At 42.7% G+C, this 17,399-nt stretch overlaps 1 protein-coding gene across 3 annotated transcripts in view; it reads left to right on the forward strand.

Moving 5' to 3' along the window:
* The window catches only part of LOC139464879 (serine/threonine-protein kinase 3-like), a 29,058-nt gene extending 14,215 nt beyond the window's left edge, over positions 1-14,843 (forward strand). For 2 of the 3 annotated variants that reach the window (XM_071246614.1, XM_071246486.1), the window contains exons 6-13: positions 497-602; positions 1,064-1,125; positions 1,972-2,109; positions 2,335-2,445; positions 5,696-5,777; positions 7,160-7,285; positions 7,756-7,958; positions 8,268-14,843. In XM_071246614.1, the coding sequence (XP_071102715.1) occupies positions 497-602; positions 1,064-1,125; positions 1,972-2,109; positions 2,335-2,445; positions 5,696-5,777; positions 7,160-7,285; positions 7,756-7,958; positions 8,268-8,426 (987 nt within the window). In that variant the 3' untranslated portion in view covers positions 8,427-14,843. The remainder of the gene's footprint in view (positions 1-496; positions 603-1,063; positions 1,126-1,971; positions 2,110-2,334; positions 2,446-5,695; positions 5,778-7,159; positions 7,286-7,755; positions 7,959-8,267) is intronic. The other variant, XR_011653135.1, reaches the window with a different exon arrangement.
* Positions 14,844-17,399: the final 2,556 nt, after the last annotated feature.

A 17,399-nucleotide genomic window follows, 5' to 3' on the forward strand; every position in this document is an offset into this window, starting at 1 on the left:
ATATCGAGAATGTTAACTTTTTGAAGCAAAAACACGGATTGTGGTACAAAAAACATTATGCTTTTGCACATGAAATGACACTTTTTTTACCCCAAAGCTTCAATTAGGATTCACATCTCTGTATTGTATCCCAATTGCAATCAATGCTCATGATGTCCATCACCAGATTGTCTGGTCCAGATTCGACTGTTTATTCACCGCCGTCATATAGCTTGAATATTGCTGAGTGAGGCATAAACAAACAAAAAATCATATTGGTCTATTGACTGATTTGTCTGCTTGTCTGGATAGGGAAAAATTCAATCTTAATATGATTGTGACCTGACCCAGAATCTGGACATCATAAAACATATAATATTGACAATTTTGACTTCTACTTTACATAATTAAATTGTCTGAAGTTTATGCTAACGATGTGCAAGCTGTGGTGTTGTCCTCTTTGTGTGTGAACTGTGGCATAATGCATATATCAACCAACTGGCATATATCTCTTCAGGATACAATGGCCAAGAGGAACACAGTGATTGGGACACCCTATTGGATGGCACCGGAGGTCATACAGGAGATAGGTTATGACTGTGTAGCAGATATATGGAGTTTGGGTGAGTTGCCTGAAGCAGGTTCACAAAACACAAGTCAGATCAGATGTAGAATTCCCATAATGTTTTGGTCTAAATGGTATGGATTTTAGACTAGTTTTCCTGACCTTGAACATGTTAACATATTTGACGCTCCCTTCACTCACAAGATATAATCTGCCAAATGTTAACATATGGTTTCGATGAAGTGGAAGTTTCTTTTTGTGACGGTTTGTCTGAAATAGAGATGTCATATTATCAGGTAAATGCAAAGGAAAATATCACGTGATAAATTACCTGTTCACAGGTTCTGAAGAATTGTTTCTTCTTTTCTCAAACCTTAAATTGTGTGAAAATACAGCTGGCTTCCAATATTCATCATGGTGGTAATGGTTCTTTGACCAACGGAATGCAGTGTGTGGTTTTATGTGGTTAAAATGGGAAAGGTAGTGTTACAAGCTGCATGTCTGTGTGGATGTTTTCAGGGATCACTGCCCTGGAGATGGCTGAGGGGAAGCCCCCATATGGAGATATTCACCCAATGAGGGTAAGCAAGTCTGGAGATCACCTGTCGGTCGTGCTGGTCACGTGTAAACAATGGTGCAGCTGGAGTGCAGTCTGTGTATTTAGCCACTAATCCGAAGCCTGAGTCTAGTAAAACATTTGTTTGGTCTAGTAATCTCAGCTAATGATTGTCCACGTGATACCACTAAATTCCACTGAAAATGATGCCCATGCTCGAGTAGACTCAATGGATTTGGGCACAGGCTGACAGTGTGTCATTTTCACAACTGTGTTGAGCTTGGCACAAGTTGGGGGGCACGGGTGGCCCAGTCGTCTAAGGCGCCACGATTCGCTGTGCAGAGTTGCGTCCCTTGGGCACGCCGGAAACCTATGATTGTGGGTTTGAATCCCGGTTCGCCCCAATTATGTTTCTAGGTTTGTCAGCACCATACCAGTGCTCGTGGGTTTCACCGAAGTGGTAAACGTCTAAGACCTGCATCACTTCAGGCTTTCCTCCCACATTAAGCTGACACGCCGTGAAATAACTGAAATAATGTTAAAAGCGGCGTTAAACCCAACTCACTCACTCACTCACTCACTTGGCACAAGTTCATGTTCTTGTTGATGAGTGAGAGATTATTGCTTCAAGCCGAAACAGCAATATTGCAGTTATTCACTGCAGCTCTTGTTGGTCACTTGATGTAGGTGATGCATTCATGACTCTGAAGACATGTGAAGTCCAAAGTGTAGTTGTTTATTCCACTGTTTTTCTACTTTTAAGGGCTTAGGGTAACAAGTGTTCATCTGTGCTTAGTATACACTGCTTCTATTGTGATGGTGATGTGCCAGGAAATGAATGCAGGTATATGAAGAGTGGTGTTCATTTCAGGCGATCTTCATGATACCCACCAAACCTCCCCCATCGTTCAGGAACCCAGACAAGTGGTCCCCCGAGTTTATTGACTTTGTCTCAAAGTGTCTCGTGAAAAACCCTGAAACCAGAATCACAGCATCAGAACTCTTACAGGTATGTGACAGATTACCTCCCTTTGTCTGGTCTTCTCCAAAGTAGTGTGTTTTAGATTATGGCTACTTATGGAGCATTGCTTCGTATTATTGATTACGTCACTTTATTTCGATGATGAAATTGTCCTACAACCTGCCTTGTTTGAGTATTATTGATGACATTCACTGTATTTCGGTAATGAGTTCTTCATGTGGTACTATTCTCCTACAACCGGCCTTGTTTCAGCATGATTTCATCAAGCAGTCCAAGTCTTGTGAGGTTCTACAGAAGATGATTCAGGAAGCCAAGGAGATACAGGATGCTCATTCCATGGTGACGCTCAATGGGGAGGATTCAGTAAGTCCAGCTCATGATTACCGTTGTCTAATATTGGGATTCCCCAGGATATTCCAGCAGTGTCTCAGCCGATTATGAAGATATTATGCAGTTATTAACTCAACATGTTCCATGGAATCCACTTTTAATTTAACTTTCAAAAGGTTTGGGCACAAATTCCTCGGTCTTTCCTACCAACCTCTATTTAGCTTTCTCATTTTTATGTTACTGGTGGTATAACGATACAGTGATACAGTTCTGTACAGGCCCGTGATACAATACAACCCATGTGTCGTTATACATGCGATAAATTTCATTACAAGTTATATTGTTGTAAAAACATGTGAATAATAACTTCACATCCAGCTTACACAGATTCTCTAGTATTTCCAGGTTGGCTATGGAAGCATAACATTCACAGTGCCCTCTGTCTATACGTTTCTGCCCTACATTATCCCATCTTGATCTCTGAAGTTTAAAAACAAATGATTACAGGGTTTTATTCACCTACAAAAAGAAAGAATATGAACTTATGAAATATAAGTACTGTATCGAGATACAAATTGTATTGCACCCATAGTATCAGGAGATGTGCCTTAACAACCCCACCATATTGTTACAGATGTAAATATTACATATACTCATTTTGTTTTGTTGCTTTATTGTCTGATTAGGGGCGGTGGGGTAGCCTAGTGGTTAAGGCGATCGCTCGTCTTGCTGAAGACCTGGGTTCGATTCCCTACATGGGCACAATGAAGCCCATTTCTGTTGTCCCCTGCTGTGATATTGCTGAAATATTGCTATCAGCAGCGTGAAACCATAAACACTCACTATTGTCTGATGATGATGTAGCTGGAATATTGCTGACTGCAGTATTCTTGTTTGCTCAAACACCCACCCACCTATGAACAGAGATCCTGTGAGAAATGTAGTGAAGAATAAGTCTGACAAATAGAGTGTTTGTTTGCACATAAGGCCAGGGCTCAGGTCACCAGTTAATCTATAGCCAATTCACCTTTCCTGTACTCAGCAGTACGGTCAAACCAATCTACAGTAATATTCTTCTGTAGAGGTTATTTATTACACAGTTGCTTCACTTATATCTGGACAATTAGCCTTAGGTATTTAACACTACAGACAGACATCAACTACAGGACATGAAAAATCATTAAAAATCTGACGGAGCACCACAACACAAACACACTGTAGCCCTTTCACAGAATGGGTTGAATAAAAGGGAGGTAAATTCATATAAATCTGGGTTACCTCCCTTGGTGGTATTATGTTTTGCTGCTGTTGTGTCACTGCTGTAACTCCTTGTAGAGCTGTGTGGAGCTGTCTACATGTGACTGTGTGTGGAGCTGTCTAGATGTGACTGTGTATAGCTGTCTAGATGTGACTGTAGAGCTGTCTACATGTGGCTGTGTAGAGTTGTCTACATGTGACTGTGTAGAGCTGTCTACATGTGACTGTGTAGAGCTGTCTACATGTGGCTGTGTAGAGCTGTCTACATGTGACTGTAGAGCTGTCTACATGTGACTGTATAGAGCTGTCTAGATGTGACTGTAGAACTGTCTACATGTGACTGTGTAGAGCTGTCTACATGTCGCCGCGAATAGCTGCAAAATTGCTGATGCGGCGTTAAGCAATATTCACTCACTCACTCACTGTCTACATGTGACTGTGTAGAGCTGTCTACATGTGACTGTATAGAGCTGTCTACATGTGGCTGTCAGTGGAGCTGTCCACATGTGACTGTGTGTGGAGCTGTCTATATGTGACTGTGTATAGCTGTCTAGATGTGACTGTGTAGAGCTGTCTACATGTGGCTGTGTAGAGCTGTCTACATGTGGCTGTGTAGAGCTGTCTACATGTGACTGTGTAGAGCTGTCTACATGTGACTGTGTAGAGCTGTCTACATGTGGCTGTGTAGAGCTGTCTACATGTGACTGTATAGAGCTGTCTAGATGTGACTGTAGAACTGTCTACATGTGACTGTGTAGAGCTGTCTACATGTCGCCGCGAATAGCTGCAAAATTGCTGATGCGGCGTTAAGCAATATTCACTCACTCACTCACTGTCTACATGTGACTGTGTAGAGCTGTCTACATGTGACTGTATAGAGCTGTCTACATGTGGCTGTCAGTGGAGCTGTCTACATGTGACTGTGTGTGGAGCTGTCTATATGTGACTGTGTAGAGCTGTCTAGATGTGACTGTGTAGAGCTGTCTACATGTGGCTGTGTAGAGCTGTCTACATGTGGCTGTGTAGAGCTGTCTACATGTGACTGTGTAGAGCTGTCTACATGTGACTGTGTAGAGCTGTCTACATGTGGCTGTGTAGAGCTGTCCACATGTGACTGTAGAGCTGTCTACATGTGACTGTATAGAGCTGTCTAGATGTGACTGTAGAACTGTCTACATGTGACTGTGTAGAGCTGTCTACATGTTGCCGCGAATAGCTGCAAAATTGCTGATGCGGCGTTAAGCAATATTCACTCACTCACTCACTGTCTACATGTGACTGTGTAGAGCTGTCTACATGTGACTGTATAGAGCTGTCTACATGTGGCTGTCAGTGGAGCTGTCTACATGTGACTGTGTGTGGAGCTGTCTATATGTGACTGTGTAGAGCTGTCTAGATGTGACTGTGTAGAGCTGTCTACATGTGGCTGTGTAGAGCTGTCTACATGTGGCTGTGTAGAGCTGTCTACATGTGACTGTGTAGAGTTGTCTACATGTGACTGTGTAGAGCTGTCTACATATGACTGTGTAGAGCTGTCTACATGTGGCTGTGTAGAGCTGTCTACATGTGGCTGTGTAGAGTTGTCTACGTGTGACTGTGTAGAGCTGTCTACGTGTGACTGTGTAGAGCTGTCTACATGTGACAGTGTGTGGAGCTGTCTACATGTGACTGTGTGGAGCTGTCTACATGTGACTGTGTGGAGCTGTCTATATGTGACTGTGTAGAGCTGTCTACATGTGACTGTGTAGAGTTGTCTACGTGTGACTGTGTAGAGCTGTCTACGCGTGACTGTGTAGAGCTGTCTACGCGTGACTGTGTAGAGCTGTCTACGTGTGACTGTGTAGAGCTGTCTACGTGTGACTGTGTAGAGCTGTCTACGTGTGACTGTGTAGAGCTGTCTACGTGTGACTGTGTAGAGCTGTCTACGTGTGACTGTGTAGAGCTGTCTACATGTGACTGTGTAGAGTTGTCTACGTGTGACTGTGTAGAGCTGTCTACATGTGACTGTGTGGCTTGTGCTTTCCAGGGGGATGAGGATGAAACAGATGGGACGATGGTGAAGAAGACTGAGGATGTCGATGGAACCATGAAGGCACAGAGGGAAACTGGTACAGTGACATGTTATTCAGTAGCAGGCAGCTTATTCATGAAATCTGTTGGCGCTAAGCTTGTCGTATAGTGTCTGAGAATACACAATGCCTTGTTTAGAAGGTGGTCATATGTAACAAATGTCATATCTGGGATAGCACTTTCAAAGTTAAGTACAAATTCTAGTATTGTTGGGGCTTAGAATACTGCCTTTGTGTGCTTGCGATAAGGGCCTCATTCTCAGAGTGTGTGTTCGAATCCTGGATGGGACTCAACCCAAAAAAGAACTAGAATTTGTACTTTGCTAGAGAGTGTTATCTCAAACATTACACTTGTTACGTAAAAGTGTCAGTGGGAATGAAAGATCTTGGCTCAGACATCTGATTCTAGAGGCTGCGTTAGTCATCATAAGTTTATGACCATAATAACGGATATCATCAATGAGAATGTCAAACTGACAAACTTTCTTGTGTTAACTACTTCTAGTTCAATAGGGGGGCACGGGTGGCCGTGATTCGCTGTGCAGAGTTGCGTCCCTTGGGCACGCCAGAAACCTATGATTGTGGGTTCGAATCCCGGTTCGCCCCGATTATGTTTACAGGTTTGTCAGCACATACACGTCGTGCTCGTGGGTTTCACCGAAGTGGTAAACGTCTGAGACCTGCATCACTTCGGGCTTTCCTCCCACATTAAGCTGACACGCCGTGATATAACTGGAATACTGTTAAAAGCGGCGTTAAACCCAACTCACTCACTCACTCACTCTAGTTCAATATTTATACATTCAAGGAGGATTGGTATAAATGTGTTTATTAGGGAGTAGCCATTGAGAGCTGGATTGACATTGTAAAGGCTTCAGATTTGCCTTATTCTAGAGCAATGACTATTTGTTTTTCAAGATTGACATTGCTTGAATCTCCCTTAAAAGAGGATAAGATATCAAAAATATCCTCCTGTCATTGTGAGGAGACAAATCATCCACCCTCATGGTGTAGAGGATAGAGCATCTGCCTGTTAAACAAAGGCTGTGTCATACCTAGAGACGTTAGGAGATGGTACCTCTTGTTACCCTGCCAGACATGTGGCATTACGGAAATAAAACTAGGGCTAGCAATATAACTGTTTTAACATCAGCAAAAGTCTGGAGTAATACAAGCAGCCACATTTGTGCATGTACATGGCAATATGGGTGAAATAATCCTGAACTCAACATTATAGCTACTTCACCTCACATGTGTGTGTAGTCCCATCCCATGTGATATGTATTACACCACATGATGTTTAACACCACAAAGGCAATATGTAGCTATATCACAACAGTCACCATGGTATATGAAGGGACAAGGCCAAAGACACTTCCCACAGTGCCACATAGTGGAAGGTATTGTGTTGTATTTTATAGACACACTGGTTCCCGGAAGCAACAGCGGCACGGTGGTCGTCAACAGCGAGGCCAACACGTTACAGTCGGAGCTCGGCACCATGGTCATCAACGAAGATACTGAGGATGACGATGGAACAATGAAGAGTAAGAGAAAGAAGTTGCATTTTGACAGTGACTACTGTCTACAGACATGATTGTGACTTATGTAACATGATTGAGACTGCCTACTGACATAATTGTAACAATCCCCTGACATGATCATGACGGTCTACTGACATGATTGAGACCATCTACTGACATAATTGTAACAATCCCCTGACATGATCATGACGGTCTACTGACATGATTGAGACCGTCTACTGACATAATTGTAACAATCCCCTGACCTGATCATGACGGTCTTCTGACATGATTGAGACTGTCTACTGACATAATTGTAACAATCCCCTGACCTGATCATGACGGTCTACTGACATGATTGAGACCTTCTACTGACATAATTGTAACAATCCCCTGTCGTGATCATGACGGTCTACTGACATGATTGAGACCTTCTACTGACATAATTGTAACAATCCCCTGTCGTGATCATGACGGTCTGTGTCTATCCCCAGGACATGATACAGCAACTGCGGGGAAGGAGAAGTACCGTCCAGCGTATCTTGACCATTTTGAAAGGAAGGAGCAAGAGGAGAGACAGCGCTCCACCCCGCAGCCGACGTCTGCCCCACAACCTCACCTACAACCCGCCCAGCCAAAACAGATTACCCCACCACACCACTTCCAGAGATCATTCATGGATGGAGACTTTGAGTTTGTGAGTAGGCTTTCTTGATGAAAAATCGTTGTCGCAATATCAACCACTGGCTTGTCTGGTCCAGACTTGAGTATTTACAGGCTACTGTCGCATGGCTGGAATATGATTGTAGCGTTATACAACATGAGAAGCCAACAGGCGTCTGTCAAGACAAGCACTTTGTGTTCTTCTTACATTCCAATTGCTGATACGGCAACTGATTATTATTATTTTTAGAACAGTGAAATAACAATGTAATCTTTCTGACCATCAAGACGAGGCAGAAGATATATTTGAAATGATGTGAGATTTGCTGAATGTCTATTACAGCTACGGAACCTGGCATATGAAGAGCTGGAAGCCCGCCTCGCTGACCTTGACCCTGAGATGGAGAGAGAAATTGACGAGCTCCGTGCTCGCTACCAGGCTAAACGACAGCCTATATTAGAAGCTATTGATGCCAAGAAGAAGAGGCAACAGGTCATCTAACTCACTGTCATATCGAATAAGTATCTCTGGGAAATGTGTGACTGGCAATGTACATAGCAATGGGAACTTTTTGATCTGATAAACTGAACTCTTTATCATATCTTTGTTTACAGTGGTTTCTCTATTTACCTTCGTAGTTGTAGCCCTAACTTTATCTTTGGAATCGGATGTATTGGTGAATTGGCATTTTACTTGTCGCAAGTGTATGCGAAATAGTAACTATCATGTTTGTAGATTGCACTGACTTCACACATGACAAGCAGTGCTGCCTCTGAAGTCTTCCTTATTCAGAAACACCAATACACCAATGTCAGTTTCTACACAGATTGAGATAAGTGTCACCAGACCATGGTACTTCCTCAAATCATGACAGGAAATTATTTTTCCCGTTTTCCAAGTAGTCCCTTTTACCTCTATATTCTCATCATGTAGATTCCGTCTGATCTTCATGATGTCAGCATTTGGATACAAACAAGACAATATAGCAATGTCTGTAAGTCCAACCCAGAGTGACCTCCCAGTACTTATAGTGTCCAGTACTGGGGTCTCATCCTATTCACAGCACATCGGTATAGACCCAGTGAGTAAGATCACACTGTATGAATTATTAAAGAGCTCCGAATCTCAAAGACACTCTTAGTCATTATATTATTACTGACTCGTATTCAGAAAAATCTTGTAATTTCATACAATTTGTGATCGACACAGATTAATTTTTTTTACTTGCTTTCAGGATTTTTTTGTAGTAGGCCCCCCAAAATTTAAAAATTAAAAAAGCAAAAATTCAGATTAGTTTTTAATTTTTCTCATCCACAAGAAGTAGGTTGGTATTAAAAAAAAGAGCCTCTTACACGAAAAATCTTATTTATTCGTTTGTTTATTAAACATTGATGCAAATTTAATAAAAGTGGGCATTTGTTATGTAAATAGATATTTTTTTGTCCATTTTGACCAAATTTAGTTTGTGGCACCGTTAAGCAAGTGAAATAAAGTGTTGCCTAACATTTATCTGGGGGTGACATGATAAAGCAAAAGCAATGTCATGATATAATACAGAATGCGATATGCATATTCACATCCAGTCGCGTGGGAAACTAAATATTTCCAAGGAGGTTTATGAATTTTCATGCATCTAACAGTTTGAAGTTAGTGAGTAAATAAGAAAATATTCAATGTTTTGATGTAGATTAAAGAAAAGAAGCAAAATGAATTATTTTAGCATGTGTATCATCATGTATTGAATAAGAAAAAGTGTATCACGTATTGTTTCGTGGCATGAAAACTCTGCACTGATGTATCGTTTCACCCCTACTTATATCATTCTATCTTGCTTCATTAATATCTACAAGATCTATGTACATATTTACATGCCACTTACGCTCTGTAAGTGTATGTTAACTGATTGGATCAGAAAGTTCCCGCTTGATCTGAAGTGTATGTGTGGTATCCTACACAGAGATAAATCATGGTCCTTATTTTCAGAACAAAATTGTATGTATTTATTATGAAAGGACAGCTGTCTGTCAGACAGGCTGTACCAGGTGTGTCATTGTTATTGACCCTTGTACCCTCTCCGTATCGTGTATCAATTGATGTATCACCCACTCCTGTAACTTGTTGGGCTGGAGCGATACACCCCAGTCACAATCTTATTTCAATTATGGTACATAGTTCATGATATGAATCATGCCATGATAGCAGTTATGGTACTTTGTTCCTCAATTGAGTCGTGGTACATATTGTATCACTATTTACTTCATGATTTGATACAAGTGATACATTTTGTGCCATGGTAACTTTTTGGATGATATTCTACTCAAAAGAAGGTAAGGAACCCCCAATTTTCCTTAACCTTTTTTTCAGTAGTATATAATGCAAGTCACAATGAAAAAACTCATACTTTTAAGAAATCGTGATATCAGTACATGCTCAGATTTAATAAATGTTATATATAATAAATATTGTTGTTCGAGGGTAAAATGTTGATCAATACCAGAGAACATCGGACGTGTAGATATTTTAAAACTTTCCTGATGCATGCACATCAATTCAGAATGAACATGTTGAAGTATGGTGTCGTTGATATCACAGGGCATTATTTCGGCTGCAGTAGCCTGGTGGTGTCACTCACTGGCAGCGTCGGACTGCTCTAGTCGGACTCGCGTCTCGGACACACCCATTGATGATACCATTGGCAATGTGCAATCTGCAGTCATAGGTTGAACCATGTTTGATGGACAAGAATGATATTTTGAGCCTTTTAACACATCTTGGCAGGTTCCCAAGAACCAAAAGAATGAAATGGTCATTTCAGTTAACAGTGTTGATATATTTCCAAGTGTAAATATGTAAGGTGCTACACAAAGACTTCTCTACTTGATAATCATGTGATCCCAAAGAACAGCATGACTGGACTTGAAGTGAAGTCTGTATAACCACATCTAACTATCCTTTTTAATCATTTCATTTTGTCAGAATGTACCATTTACACTACAAAATGGTTATTACAGCTGGTTTTGTCATATGCTTTGTCTTGAAGTTGTCAGAAGCAGGCTTCGGCATGGCTTATGTTATCTACAGTCTGGCTCCACAGTGAGGTGCCTGTGTCCACGGTCTGGCTCCACAGTGAGGTGCCTGTGTCCACGGTCTGGCTCCACAGTGAGGTGCCTGTGTCCACAGTCTGGCTCCACAGTGAGGTGCCTGTGTCCACGGTCTGGCTCCACAGTGAGGTGCCTGTGTCCACGGTCTGGCTCCACAGTGAGGTGCCTGTGTCCACAGTCTGGCTCCCTGTAAGGTGCCTGTGTCCACGGTCTGGCTCCACAGTGAGGTGCCTGTGTCCACGGTCTGGCTCCACAGTGAGGTGCCTGTGTCCACGGTCGGGCTCCACAGTGAGGTGCCTGTGTCCACGGTCTGGCTCCACAGTGAGGTGCCTGTGTCCACGGTCTGGCTCCACAGTGAGGTGCCTGTGTCCACGGTCTGGCTCCACAGTAAGGTGCCTGTGTCCACCGTCTGGCGGCACGGCACAGAGACATGTATAATTTACTCTACAGCTTAATCTGTTACAACATATGTTAAACAGTTAGAGGTAACATTCACTGTGGAGTGTCATGGAGTTGCTGTAATTCTGTGTTTTGTGAGTTTTAAGCAATGTTCAAGTTTGTTAGATTTATGCCGTTGTTCATTTATCCAGTGTTTTCTGCACAGTTTTCACACGTAACACTCCATCGTATAGCTAGGAGTCATTTCTCATTTACAGTCACAAATCGGTACAGCATTAGCAATGTTTGAAGTTTGCCTTTTGACGTGGGACATCTTGTGAGACATTTGATCAGATGTGTTGATAGTGAGATTATTTAGACTTGAGGTGTAACAATGCAGCAATCCTGGGATACAATCATTTTGTTACCTTGAACAAAGGATATATTTGTGATGGTCCTGAGGAACTGGAGTTCTTATATGGGTTTCACTGTATAGTGTGTCATAATGACATTGTAGTACGTAGTGTATCAAAGAGACATTGTGGTACATAGTGTATCATTTGGGTACAAAGGGTATCATTGTGACATTGTGGTACCTGCGTATCATTCTATGTTTGATGTATCACAGTGGCATCTTGATACAGGAAATTGTGAACATTGTGGTACCTGCGTATCATTCTATGTTTGATGTATCACAGTGGCATCTTGATACAGGAAATTGTGAACATTGTGGTACCTGCGTATCATTCTATGTTTGATGTATCACAGTGGCATCTTGATACAGGAAATTGTGAACATTGTGGTACCTGCGTATCATTCTATGTTTGATGTATCACAGTGGCATCTTGATACAGGAAATTGTGAACATTGTGGTACCTGCGTATCATTCTATGTTTGATGTATCACAGTGGCATCTTGATACAGGAAATTGTGAACATTGTGGTACCTGCGTATCATTCTATGTTTGATGTATCACAGTGGCATCTTGATACAGGAAATTGTGAACATTGTGGTACCTGCGTATCATTCTATGTTTGATGTATCACAGTGGCATCTTGATACAGGAAATTGTGAACATTGTGGTACCTGCGTATCATTCTATGTTTGATGTATCACAGTGGCATCTTGATACAGGAAATTGTGAACATTGTGGTACCTGCGTATCATTCTATGTTTGATGTATCACAGTGGCATCTTGATACAGGAAATTGTGAACATTGTGGTACCTGCGTATCATTCTATGTTTGATGTATCACAGTGGCATCTTGATACAGGAAATTGTGAACATTGTGGTACCTGTGTATCATTCTATGTTTGATGTATCACAGTGGCATCTTGATACAGGAAATTGTGAACATTGCTGGAATATATAGGACAAACTTACCTCATTTCAGGGTTTGTTTCTCCACATATTCCATGCATTTTTATGATTTTCTACAGACTGCATTGACTGAGTCAGATAAGAAACAAGGAACAGTTTTTCGTGAAGAATTGATAAAGTAATTGCTAGTCAATTTTGTTCTGAGGTAGTTCAGTTTATACAGAGCTGTAGTCCTTGACACTTAAAATAGAATCAATAAATATCATGATGATTAATGAAAGAATATACTTGCCTGTGTGCTAATACTTACAAAGTTAAAACAAACCATTCCGTTGAAAACATCATCATTGCGTTTTGATCACATGGTTACAATACCGGTACATCTGGCAGTCGTGTTCACTATATTTAGGCTATATTTAGCACCAGGCTCAGCAGAGGTGCATTACCAGCAGGAACTGAAATAAAAAATGTGCAGATATGGTATTTAAAGCACGATTGACCAAGTTCACTGCTAAATATAACTGCTCGCAGTCACCTAACTGACGATTCTTGCCTGGACTGAAGCCACGTGGTCAAAGCGCAATGATGATGTTTATCGCATGCAAAATGGATATTTTGAAAACTTTGCACTTTGCAATTTTTGTCACTACTGTGAGTAATATTCCTTATCTTTGGAAGGGCTTGTTTCGCTTTATAAGTATTGGCACACATGCAGCTATCTTCTTCAATTCATTTCGTGATTCTATTTCAGGCTCAAGGACTATAGTTCACCTTTCTCCAAGTTAGCTCAGCTTATTTAGACCTAGATTTTTTTCTTTATGGCTTCCAGCCCATATGATTCAGGTACCATTCATACATAATTGCACTGCAGCCTTGTGTGTATTGTATCCTGTATTGTTCCACCCCTGGTCCAGACTGTTAGGAAGGGCAACAGCTCTTGATCCACCCCTGGCCTTAAACTTCAAAATCAATCAGTAAGACAGTGCTGTTGATCTACCCCAGGTCTAGACTGTTGGGAAGCAGTCAGGTGACAGTGGTGAAGATCCACCCCAGGTCTAGACTGTTGGGAAGTAGTCAGGTGACAGTGGTGAAGATCCATCCCAGGTCTAGACTGTTGGGAAGTAGTCAGGTGACAGTGGTGAAGGCCCACCCCAGGTCTAGACTGACAGGAAGTTTTCAGGTGACAGTGGTGAAGATCCACCCCAGGTCTAGACTGACAGGAAGTAGTCAGGTGACAGTGGTGAAGATCCATCCCAGGTCTAGACTGACAGGAAGTAGTCAGGTGACAGTGGTGAAGGCCCACCCCAGGTCTAGACTGACAGGAAGTAGTCAGGTGACAGTGGTGAAGATCCACCCCAGGTCTAGACTGACAGGAAGTAGTCAGGTGACAGTGGTGAAGATCCACCCCAGGTCTAGACTGACAGGAAGTAGTCAGGTGACAGTGGTGAAGATCCACCCCAGGTCTAGACTGACAGGAAGTAGTCTGGTGACAGTGGTGAAGATCCACCCCAGGTCTAGACTGACAGGAAGTAGTCAGGTGACAGTGGTGAAGATCCACCCCAGGTCTAGACTGACAGGAAGTAGTCAGGTGACAGTGGTGAAGATCCACCCCAGGTCTAGACTGACAGGAAGTAGTCAGGTGACAGTGCTGCTCATCCATCCCTAGTCTCTACTGATAGGAACCAGTCAGGGCCATTGATCCCAAGAAGGAAAGTACATGGCACGTTTGACCTCGGCTGTTTGATGTGTTGTTATCGAGTTAATGATTACCCAGTCACAACTGAGACATTGTCTCACACAACACAAGACATGGCCTGGAAATGGGCTCCAGATCATGGAGTTTAGTCCTCACATAACCCTCTGATTGAGCAGTGTTTGACAGGGAGGTAGATACAGTGACCTCTCACCTATACAACACATTGTTCATCACATTATACTGTTGTGTGTCATGCTAACACTTTGTGTTGACTAACACTTGTTGATGGAACAGTTCCGCTTGTTGAGAGGTACAGGGTCTTATTGTATAGAAATCAGTGTAGATACATATGAATTGTAACAACATATGAGGGAATGTTGAACTGTATTAACATGTATATTGAAATAAAAACTGAAAATTGACCTGAGTTGTATGTGTATTGGAGGGGAACTATTTTGTCGGGAAGCCTGGTAACCAGTACGTGGTGAATGGCCTGTGTTAACTTGGACAAATGTGTGGAGTTGGGCTGGCTATCTTGTACAAACACACTGGTCGGCAGCAACCTGTGCTCCTCCTAAGAGGCGACTTGATGGATCGAGTTGTCAGGCTCAGTTAGTGGATGGCTGTGTCTGTACCCAGGTGGGTGGATTGTTGTTCACAATATCAATAACTGGATTGTCTGGTCCAGACTCGATTATTTAAAGACCGTCATATCATATAGCTGGAATATTGTGAGTGTGGCGTTAAACAACAAACAAACATAAAAGGAGTTACTAGTAACCTTGTGTGGCTTTAGAGGATAAAACAAGAACTGGTTGGCTCGGAGTCGGTATGAGTGGGGTGTCCATGCTGCTTTTAAACTGGCATATGTCCGGACTCGGACTCGTAGAAGCAGTCACACATACACACAGATACATGCACGCCATATAAGTGCAGTGATCTTGAACGCAGCGTTAAATCCTTAATTCACCTCAACCATCGGGGAAGCATGTAAGTCTGGAGTCCGAGTGATCCAATTAATTATAGGACCAGCAGCGGGATGGGATCCAACCCGGTCCCTGCACTGTCATCTGTTTGTGAGTGAAGGTGTTTGAAGCTTATCAGAGTGGCAAACTACTCTTGCCATGTTGACGTCGCCGCCGTCTTAGCTGCAATATTGCTGAGTGCCGCGTCAAACAACAAACAAAACAACATTATGCCAACTCATACCATGTTTAAGAGAAAAGTGCCTTTAACACTGATGCAGGCATGCAGTTTTATTCGTCAATGTTAACCAAGGAGTTAAGTCTGTTGTTTTGTGCTGCAGTCTAATTTTTCAGCCATATCACTATGGAGTCTGAACCAGGCATGTGGTTGACAGCATGAGCAAAGACTAACACGACTGAAGCACGATAACACACAATGAGCCAGGAGATCAGGCATCTTCCCGAGGCATGGGCGTAAACTGACTTTAAAAGTGCAGTTCCCATCCTTTCCGAACTAGACTGGAATAGTGTAGCCCCACCAGTGGCTATTACGAGTTATGTCCCTCCTTTTGACCAGACCGCCTCCGTGGTCTAGTGGTAGAGCGTCCCCCCGGAGAGCGGAAGGTCCGGGATTCGATCCCCGGCCGCGTCATACCCTGTCTGGCGCTCGGCATTAAGGGGCTAAACCAAGTACTGGTCAGCTCAGAGTCACTATACTATGTCTGAGTGGGATATTCATGTTAAACTGCACCAGGTATCTCAGTGAGCTAGCACTTTTAATCGGACTAGTACAAGCAGCCACACACACACGCACGTGCATGCACGTTGCTATATGTACTCGTGGGGAATCATGAAACTTTCCCGACCTTTTCGCGCACTTTCATGTTAGATCGCTGTTACACTTGTTTGATTCCTGTTAAATTTAAGAAGGAAAACCATCCGATCTACTCATCTTCCAATATGTATATCCAACATCTGACGTCATGTTATTAACACCCGGAGACCCAGTAACTGCGCTTTTAGCGTTCTCGCCCGTAAAGATCCGGGGTAGAATAGGTCTTCAGCAACCCATGCTTGCCGTGAAAGGCGACTATGCTTGTTGAAAGAGGCGACTAACGGATCTGGTGGTCAGGCTCGCTGGCGTGGTTGATATATGTCATCGTATCCCCATTGCGTGGATCGATGCTCATGATGTCAATCACTGGATTGTCTGGTCCAGACTCAATTATTTACAGACTGCCGTTATATAGCTGGAATATGCTGAGTGCGGCGTTAAACAAAACGTCGCTATGTAAGTGCAATAATGTTGGACGCGACGTTAAACCCAATTACACCTCACCTCACCTCACCTCACCTCACCTCTTTTTGACCAATCAGATTCCACCTCTCATATCACTTACAATTGATTCAAACGAAATGGCGGTGCAGTCAAGACGATCTGATCGATAATCAAAATGTATATGGTAATAAAACGGGTCTTACTTCGCGAAGTGAATCAAATCACGTGAGCTCTGCAAATCCTGCAAGCGACCGGAATCTGAATGGCAGTCGACTTCGTTTGACGATTTTGATTGGACTATGCATTGACTCGTCAGTCCAGCCAAAATAAAACTCCACAATGCCAGCCAAGTTCGGCAAGTAGGGAAACTGGACTTATATAGTCAGATAACTCCCTTGACCCGTTAAGATGAGATTAGATTGTTGATGATGCTGTCCTTCCCGCTGAGGTTTGAATCTAAAATGTCAGGCTATAGCAGCACACAGACATCTTCATTTTAGTCAGCTTTTACCGTAAGCAGGAGGCAGAAGGCATGGAAGGGACTATTCTGTCCAAACATCGCCTCCGTGGTCTACTGGAAAAGAGCGTCTCCCCGGAGAGTGGAATGTTCGATCACGTCATACCAAAAGACGTTATATAGCTGTGCAGAGTTGCCTCCCTTGGGCACGCCAGAAACGTAGGATCGTGGGTTCGAATTCCGGTTCGACACAATAATGTTTCTAGGTTTGTCAGCT

The sequence above is a fragment of the Haliotis cracherodii genome, unplaced genomic scaffold, assembly GCF_022045235.1.
Source record: "Haliotis cracherodii isolate W230 unplaced genomic scaffold, xgHalCrac1.p SCAF_1, whole genome shotgun sequence".
Classification (NCBI taxonomy): Eukaryota; Metazoa; Mollusca; class Gastropoda; order Lepetellida; family Haliotidae; genus Haliotis; species Haliotis cracherodii.